General features: G+C 46.2%; 1 protein-coding gene across 2 annotated transcripts; it reads left to right on the forward strand.

Annotated features, from left to right (window-relative positions):
• Positions 1-677: 677 nt before the first annotated feature.
• On the forward strand, positions 678-5,701 carry Llph (LLP homolog, long-term synaptic facilitation (Aplysia)). Of its 2 annotated transcripts, none has more exons than XM_006513954.2 (3): positions 678-1,179; positions 1,604-1,833; positions 4,833-5,701. In XM_006513954.2, exons 2-3 carry the CDS (start codon positions 1,611-1,613, stop codon positions 5,000-5,002), a joined length of 393 nt encoding a protein of 130 aa, XP_006514017.1. In that variant the 5' UTR covers positions 678-1,179; positions 1,604-1,610; the 3' UTR covers positions 5,003-5,701. The 2 variants fall into 2 exon arrangements, with proteins under 2 accessions (XP_006514017.1, NP_079707.1); NM_025431.2 differs by having other exon boundaries at positions 690-753; positions 4,833-5,700.
• The last annotated feature ends 3,694 nt before the right edge of the window (positions 5,702-9,395 follow it).

A 9,395-nucleotide genomic window follows, 5' to 3' on the forward strand; every position in this document is an offset into this window, starting at 1 on the left:
ACCCACTGAAGATCAATGAATGAGGTACTATCTAGGCCCTAAGACACTCTTCTTATCTTTCACAAGTGTTAAAGAGACTTGCGTATCGCCCATAGCTTGTGCAATATTAGAAGCACATGCAAAAACCACACCTTTTTTTGTAAACTCATTCACCCTAGGTTAGCTTTGTCTCAGGTATGTAATAGTTTGGACAGATCAACATTGGTTGAAATAGCTTGTTTTACCCTTTAAATTCGTGGGGATAAGGAAAGATTATTCTGTTGGGTGACACTTTGAAATATAACTGGCATGCAGTCGACGTGACGTATTTAAGTTGTACAATTTGATACATCCTCACAGCCGCGTACCTCCTAGGATCCTCAGCCGAAATGAGAAAATTTCTAGACTGCAATTAAACAAAAACAAAACTCAGAAAGGGCTCCAGGATGATCAGAGCTGAGCAATCCCTTTGGTATCCTTTCTCGTGAGGCTGTCACAGACAGGGCCCCCGGCCAGGCTTGGCCCATCCAAGGCTTTGAGATGCTTTGATTTATAATTTGCCACTCCCGACAGGAAATTCCTTAAACTTTCTCCTGTAGGTGTAGGGGTCAGCCAAAGCCTCGGGATGACAGAGACAGCTGGTTGACCACGCCTCCCCAAAGACCACGCCTCTCAAGGATCCCGGCATGCTGTGCGCTGGCCCCTGAACGGAAGCCGGAAGCGCCTGTACTTCCGGTTGGCGTCCCACGCGTGGTGCGCGGTGTTGTCTCTCAGGTGAGTTGCGTGGGCTTTGGACTCAACTCCGCGGCGTGAAGGACTGGCTCGGACCCTGCCTCCGCGGCGAGACCTGACCGCATCCTCGCTCGGTGCGGGGCTCGGGAGGGCGAGGCTCGGGGTCCCGCACACGGACCACTGGTGATTGCTGACGCTCAGGGGACCTCACCCAGCCACCCCACGGTTCTCGTGACCTGTACGGTGTGCAGCAGAGCGGTGGCCCCGGGGGATCCGGCTCAGCCCCGCAGTCCGCAGACGGGGACGGTAGCTCCGGGTTGAAGCCGAACTTGGTAGAAAGGAGCTGACAGGAGTCGGAGGATCAGAGCGAGCCTTAGGGAGAGCCATTTCCAGACCTAGATCGGAGATGTGACGGTCCTGAAGTGGGCGTTGTGCGGACTGGAGCTTGCGTGCGTGTGGGGCTAGAGAGTAAGTCGGAGGCCCGAGAGGAGCGGGATGAGCTTTGATACACGAGGGGAGGAGTCTTTAAAAGGCAGGGAGCTATGGTTTAAGCTGTTAAAAGTTCACACTAAAGATGTGGTGACGGATATTGGATAAGAACAGCGCAATAGGTGATTTTAAGGCGGAGCTGTTCGCTTTCTGTGTCTACTATGCATAGCTGCTCTTTGAGAACGGCTTGAATTAACGACTTGTTCCTACTTAAAGGGGCCTGACGTGTCCGGACTTAGTCCTTTCATGCTCTGCGCTGATTATTACATAAGCTAAGCATGAGGGCACAGCACAACTTCTCTTCCATCTGTCCCAGTTCTGAAGAGAAGGCTGCTTGGCCACGTCCTTGCCAGTCAAGGGTGTGAGCAGTAAACCTTTTGTTTGTGTTTCTGTTCACCGCCAGGTGAAGCATGGCTAAAAGCCTGCGGAGTAAGTGGAAGAGGAAGATGCGGGCCGAGAAGAGAAAGAAGAATGCGCCAAGGGAGCTCAACAGACTGAAGAGTATCCTCAGAGTGGACGGGGATGCTCTAATGAAAGACGTTGAGGAGATAGCAACCGTGGTGGTAGCCAAACCTCGCCAGGAGAAAATGCAGTGTGAGGAAGGGCGGTGTGACGGCGCAGATGAGGAAAAGGGTGAGCCTCGGTCTTCATTTACATGGTTTTTCTAAAAAATGATCCACTTTTCTCTTAGGGGTCGGTCTCTCTCTGTCTTTTTAAAGCCGTCTTCTACCCATTCTACTTGTCCCTAGTGTCAAGTCCAAAAGAAACTGGGGACAAATGGCTAGCTGTGGAGCTTATTAGATAATAAAGTACATGCTGGCACCCTGGTTCCTCTCAGCTCCTCCCCCCAACCCCCAAGTGTCTCCACTTCACAAGCCTCCCTCTCACTCCCATATAACACTGCCGTCTCGGCCGTGCTTCTCTCGGCTCCTGGATCCTCTCGTTCCTCTCAGTCGCCTTTACCCCACTTCTCTTCCTCTCTTGCCTCCCCAACCCCCACCCCACTTTCTCTCCTCTCATGGCCTGGTTCAGTCCACTGGCGATGTTTTGTCTTCTTTCTCTCCTGCTCTGGACTCTTCTGACTGTACCTTCCCTCATTTCGACAGTAAACACTTCCTCTTCAATCACACTTGGAGCTGTCCTGTGCTCACTGTATGCACCTCACATACCTGGTGTGTTCACGTCTTTATCCTTTGGAAGCTTACGTTTCTTTTAGAGACTGTGCTAAGCTGTTTCACAGTCAGTGTTTGTGAATAGCATCGCTGAGCTGTTTAGAATGGATCTTCAGCAATTACACAGCAGCTTGAATGCCCCAGGCACTGATGGTACTGCGGGATGGAGCTTAGCATCTAGGCAGATGTTTAATTACCCTGGAAAGTCACAGAATCTCACTTTTGTTTGCATCTTTTTAGAGACCCCTGTGTATTGTTACTCATTGGAGGCTCTGTATAATGCTGGATTCAGCAAAGAAAGGGGTGTTTGTTTTTAATGCCCCTGCTTGGCAGCTAAAGGAAGCACTCATATGAGGGGCATTGACTACACTTCCAGAGGACCCAGGTTCAGTTCCCAGCACCCACACGGCAGCTCACAACTGTCAGTAGCTCCAGGATCTGACATCCACACAGACAGACATGCAGGCAAAGCTTCAGTGTAGGTCTTTTTTTAAAAGGCACTCTTAAGGTAGAAGTGTGTTCATGTCTTGAAGGCCAAGGACCCCAAAGTTCTTAGTGCTTAATCCGAAGTGTTAGCGTCCCATTCTTCCAAAGAGAAACCCTCCTGTCTGGTTTCTGTTGGTCTGCTCTGCTTCCGCTGCCCCTGAGAGGTTTGAGACTTGAACTGGCTGTGTCCCTTTCAGCACACACAGCACCTCTGCAACTCTTTTCTTGGCTGCGCCCCCCTAGGAGTTTCTCTCCCTGTCCTTCCAACCCCGAGACGGACAGCTGCTGATGCCGTTGGTCTTCTATGGCTTGCTTTGTAGCTTACTGTCTCACTCTAAACTTCATGTTTTAGCAGATATCAATTTTTCCCTTTAAAGGCAATACTGGTTTGTCGTATGTGCCACGTTTTATTTGTTTGTAGTTGGCATCTGGGGCATTTCCGTGCTTCTGTGGTCTGATAAACCTTAGTGTCCACGTTTGCGTGCTTGCTTGTGTGCTTGTTTTTAATACCCAATTTCAGTGCTTTGGAGTATGGGCTTAGAGATGGAACGTGGCTCATACAGTAATGCTTTGCTCTTCTCTGCACCTGCCAGACATTTATAGCCACCTAGCAGTGCCTCAAATATCTCACTGCAATGGAACTGCCTGTTTTTAAGGTTTGGTTGTTTCTGTCTGTGTGGATTGTAAACATTCTTTATAAATTCTGGGCATCTTTGAGTCTCTTGGCATAAAGCCCCCTAATTTTCTTAATTTTATCATGTAGGATCTTAGTATACTGTTCTGTTTTTCTATTCCGAAACTTTTATTTTTAACTTTGACTATTCCCTTGAATAACTTCCTGCTCTTAGTGGATAGCTATCGTATCTTGTCGGGGTGTTGTTTGCTTCTGTAATTTGATCAGATATTTCTGCGTTGTTTGTTACATTCTCTTGAGTTCTGCTGCCTTGCTTTCACCCTTGTTCCCTCCACGCTTGTCTAGCCCTTTTCCCAAATACCTGGTGCATTGTCGCTGCAGCGAGGCGCTGGGGTGGAAACTGGGGGTGGAGGAAGCATCAGGGTGTGAGGAGGAGCCGTCCATCAGCGTGGAGGCTTGTAGGGTAAAAGGGGGGCTTCTGGCTTTTTTTTTTTTTTTAAAGGATAATCTCCTTTTACAGTCTGTGCCTCTTCTTTTTTTTCCTCAGCATCCTGAGAGAAGAATTCTCTCAATTTCTGCCTGGAGACTGCCTTGGTGCCCTCACTTGTAATCTTTCAGGAGCTAAATGGGAATAGAAGTGGAGACGAGGGGAGTCCTTCGGTTTAGTCATATTAGTAAAGCTTGCTCCTTCTGCCCTCAAGTATGTTCCTCTTCATGTCCCCGTTGCAGCTGGGGACTGTGCAACCTGCATAGTTTCCTCAGCCAAAAAATGCAGCTGTCTCCCCTGTCTTTGTCCCCTCTGTCTGCACCAAAGCATTACTTGTTACACTAAACCCCACGGCCAGAAGTTGTCGCCCATCCCTTGATCCCAGCCTTTCTACTTTCCTCTCTGTGCTTCCTTTAAATGTAGACCAGACTCACTCACTCACTCACTCACTCACTCGCTCGCTCGCTCGCTCACTCACTCACTCACTCACTCACTGCTTACGATGTTAACTTTCAGGGCTGGAGAGGTGGCTCAGCACTTGGCGCTTTCACAGAGTTCATTTCCCAGCTCCTGTGTCAGGTGGCCCACAGCCAACTGGAACATCAGCTCCAGGGACCTGACTGCACGCTCTTCTTCCTCCGTGGGCACCCGCACACACACGTGTGCACACATGGATTTAGGAGCATGCAGCGGCACGTGTGGCTTATGTCTGACTTTGCTGTAAGGGCTTCCATAGAGAGTGGTCTCTTTGTTTTGATTTCAGCCTCCATGTGGTTCTGACGCTCATGCGACTCCACGGGGTTGTCACGTGTGAATGTAATAACTCCTCATTTTATCCTTGTTTCTAATTTAGATGACATGAAAATGGAAACTGAAATTAAGAGAAACAGAAAGACTCTTCTAGACCAGCATGGCCAGTACCCAGTGTGGATGAACCAGAGGCAAAGAAAAAGACTGAAGGCCAAGAGAGAAAAGAAACGAGGGAAAAGCAGAGCAAAGGCCGCGAAGGGCCTGGCCTGGTAGACCTTAAAGACTGGCAAGGGAGACAGGCGTGGTGGTGCACCCCTTTCATCCCAGCACTCAAGAGGTGGAGGCAGGTGGATCTCTGTGAGTTCAAGGCCAGCCTGGTCTACAGAGCAATTCCAAAGCACCCAGGGCTCCATTACACAGAGAAACCGTGTCTTGAAAATACAAGCAAACAAACAAACAAAAAACCCAGAAACTTTGTTTTCAGTTTGTACTTAGTTCTGTAATTCAAACCAAAATAACTCATTTGTGTTAGAAACTTGAATAAAATCTCTTTGGTGATGAAAGAATGTTATGCTGAAGTTGTGATTGGATACTGCCTGGCACTGAGTATTGTAAGCATTGATGTGGTTATAACTATTTGATCTTACAGAATGGCCATTGTACTCAGTTCCTCAGATTAAACATGCTTATATCAAAATAGTATAGGCAGAAAGCTATTACATTATCATATTCAAAAATAGGGTATCAAGAGCCTGAGGAAGAGTCAACTTCTGTTTCTTGTTGGGTGGCTCAAAACCAACTCCCAAGGATGCGCCCTCTTGTGGCCGTCACTGGCACCGACATTCTATGCACACCTTCCCACGCACTAATAACTAAAATAGTCTTAAAAAGGCCATCAGTGGATCTTACCAGTAGTACTTACTTGAAGTGTTTATTTTTTTATAATTCATAATAAATGATATTTTGCGTGGAGATCTTGGAGTTTGACATTTTCTTTTATATATCATTAGGGTTTTCAGACACTGAGAAGACCACCAGCCTTTAGCTCAGGTGGACTATTACATGTATAGATTATTGTGTAAAACAAGTGATCCTCAATTTCAATATTGTGTAGCTTAAAATAATGATAAAGTCTAGGGCTGGTGAGATGGCTCAGCGGGTAAGAGCACTGACTGCTCTTCTGAAAGTCCTGAGTTCAAATCCCAGCAACCACATGGTGGCTCACAACTACCTGTAATGAGATCTGACACCCTCTTCTGGTGTGTCTGAGGACAGCAACTGTAGTTATTTATAATAAATCTTTGGGCCAGAGCGATCGGGCTGACCGGAGCAAGTGGGATTGACCAGAGCAAACAGAGGTCCTAAGTAACAATTCACAACAACCACATGATAGCTCACAACCATCTGTACAGATACAGTGTACTCATATACATAAAATAAATAAATCTTTAAAACAAAATAATAAAGTGTAGCATTTCCCAGAGTGCATTCTCAGAATCGGTTTCTCGGGACGCTTAGTTTATATATGTATGTATATATGTATGTATGCATCCATTTGGCAAGTGCCCCATATGTAAACACTGATGGGCGTTAGCTAACTTAGTACTGTTTTATGAAGAAACCTAGAATTAGTCTGGCTACATACCAGTGAGATGAGTGTTAGTTGAATCTGCCTCTGTACGCTTTGTTCATTCCAACTATTTAAATTTAGCGTTCCATCTGAAGTTTTATTCTAGTCATATCCACCACCTTATTGTGCTGAATAAAACCAGGGACTTTGCAGATACTAGAAATGTATCTGCTCAAAAAAAAAAATGTATCCCTCCAGGAAAGAAAAATGTATAAGAGTAAAGTTACTTGGCCCTGAGACCTCAAAGTACCAGGCATGCATGTGGCCAAATGCTACAGAAGGAAGCACAAAATGATGCCAGGAGACGCTTAAAATCAGTGTAATGGTCCCTCCTCAATCCACCCAGTAGCTCATTTTAAATGTATTTAAAAAATACATCTTTCTGAAGGGGACAAGATAAAGCTGGTCACGTAGCTCAATAGTAGAACACTAATCCGCAATGTCCACAGGCCCTGGGTTCAATCCCAGAATCAACAGGTGAAAGGGAGTTGGAGGTGGATGGTATCCGAGGTCTCTGCTTTTTGCTGTGGTTGTCAATAACAGTGTGAGAGGTAGCTGATAAATAGGTGTGTGTGAAATAAGAGGCTGCAGAGACCTTAACCCTTTTACTGTGGGCAGCCTTATGTTGACGCTATGCCCTTAGTTTTCATTTCAGTTTTAGCAGCATTGCTAGGTTTCTGAAATTGAACACTTCCAGGGATCTATATACATTTTCCCTGTAGCCCACAACCGCAATTTGATACCAGTAACAGACGGTTTGAGCCTCTCTGTGGTGTTAGGTTGTTCGTTTAAAGTTTCTTTTGGCATTTGGTCGCTCCGGTTTTAACTTAAAAGTTAGATTGGGAGATGGCCCCATTGCTATGGAAGCGTGCAGACCCAAGTTCGGATTCCCAGCACCCATATACACAGGTAGGCCCTTGAGCATGTGTCTCCGTTCTAGGAAGGCGAGGTTTCCATTGGGGAAGGTCACTAGTGACCAGGTGACTACTGATGAGAAGGAATGTGACCTGCTGGCCAGCCAGTCTATACACGTGAAAGAGCTCAAGTTCAGAAAAAACCGGAAGTGATATCAAAGAGCAGTTAAGGAAAACGCCAGACTTCTGACCTCCGCATCCACCCATCCGCCCTGCCCCAGGTTACCGGAACCCCTATGGGAAGTGCTTTGAGTCAGGCTTTAGTGTGTCAAGTCCTCACAGCTTTTGAACAGTGACTGCCACGAGTGAGTCTCAGCCCTGAGTTCCCAGACAGTACTGCTGGCACGGTGGGTCTGTCTGTCCATCTCGGGATTTTGGCAGAATATCTAGAGTGGACTTTTGAAATCGGTTCAGGGGTGTGATAAGCCCTTTATCGCTTTTAACCCATCGAATACGTGGGGAAGCACTTTAATCTTAGTTAAACACAGCTTCTCCAAGTTTGTTTTTAATGCTGTCCAGAGAATTGCTGTAAAACCACCAGAGGGCGCTCAAGCCAAGCAGGAAGTCACTTGGAATCACACAAGGACGCTTTAGAAGCAGAATGGAACAATTTTTGTTCCCTTTAAAAATATTAAATATACGTAAGACTAATAAAGATATAAATTTAAAATTATTAACTCATCTAATTGATCCAGAGGCCTATGATTATGCTGCTAATATTATCTACACTTGGGGAAACTGAGGCACGGGAGTCAACGTAGCTAAAACCAGGACTGCTTTTTCAAAGCATGCATTCTCACGGAGCCTATACAATTTCTCCAAGACAAAAGATGATCTTGGGGCTGGAGAGATGGCTCAGTAGTTAACAGCACTGACTGCTTTTCCAGAGGTTCTGAGTTCAATTCCCAGCAACCACATGGTGGCTCACAACCATCCTTAATGGGATCTGATGCCTTCTTCTGGTGGGTCTGAAGACAGCTACAGTGTACTCATATACATTAAAAAAAAAAAGTATTCTTGGAGTAGGCTTCTTGTTTTAATCTGTGATGAGATTGGGTTGAAGCAGGCTCAGGGTCAGGTAAACAACTCGCTTAGTAACAAAATGACTTAGAGAACCCTTCTCAAACCTCTGGGTGGAAACCAGAGTGGATTTCACAAAGTAACACTTCATCAGAAATGTGCCAACGAAGGATAGAAATGTGTCCAAACACAGGGATAGGCCGAGGTTATTCGTGACCAGACAGCTGAGTGGAAGCCATGTGACTGTCAGCTGAAGCTCTCGGGTAGAACCCAGGGAGATTTTTATTTATTGGTTTGTTTTTGAGACAAGGTCCTGGCTAGCCTGGTACCCGGAGAGCCAGCTGGCATCAAACTTGCAGTCATGCAACAGTAACGCCTCAGCCTCCTGAGCCCCCAGACTTAGAGGTGAGGCCCACCATGCCTGGAACTTTGTCTTTGACCGCATTTTGTGTGATGGCTGTCACATTCGTGCAGATACACATTTTTCCCTATTCACACATGTACTACACAGTGATATATATTGCCTGTGAAGAAACTGAATGTTTTCAGATTTTGTGTCCATGTATCTGGGATATGAATATTAGGAGTCGGAGAAAGATTTATAAATGATTTGATTGGACGACTTGAAGTGTCCTGGAGGAGAAAGTGGGAGGAGAGGGTGAAGGAAGATGCGGTTTGAGTAATGAAGGCACAGGCTAGAGCGGAAGGGGACTCCAAAGACCTCGAGGAATTGCCAAGTGGAGACATTCTACAGCTGTAAGGCAGATATTGAGCTGCTGACTAATATTACTCTGGAAGGACAGTTAGCAAAACAATTCAAACTAGTGCCAGGCACATGCATTTACCACCACCACCCCATATTTTCCAACATATAGAAATCTTCACTGCAGCAGACACACACCTCTTTTAGAGCAATGTGTCTGAGGGTGACAGGAGACTTTTAAGTGCTTACATGACATCAAAAGCCACCCTGCATCCCCAGGACTGTATCAGTCTCAGACAGGTCAGGTCAAGTCAGGTCAGGTCAGGTAGGATTTGGGTCTATTTATAAAAGGAACCATAAAATCTACCTTCTTCTGGATAGGGAAATGGTTAACAAGTA

The sequence above is a fragment of the Mus musculus genome, chromosome 10, assembly GCF_000001635.26.
Source record: "Mus musculus strain C57BL/6J chromosome 10, GRCm38.p6 C57BL/6J".
NCBI classification, from domain to species: Eukaryota; Metazoa; Chordata; class Mammalia; order Rodentia; family Muridae; genus Mus; species Mus musculus.

Bases quoted from the DNA above. Each gene is read 5' to 3' on its own strand.
- Llph (XM_006513954.2), top strand. From the start codon at position 1,611: ATGGCTAAAAGCCTGCGGAGTAAGTGGAAGAGGAAGATGCGGGCCGAG. The intron at 1,834-4,832 runs GTGAGCCTCGGT...TTTCTAATTTAG, and splicing joins CGGCGCAGATGAGGAAAAGG to ATGACATGAAAATGGAAACT.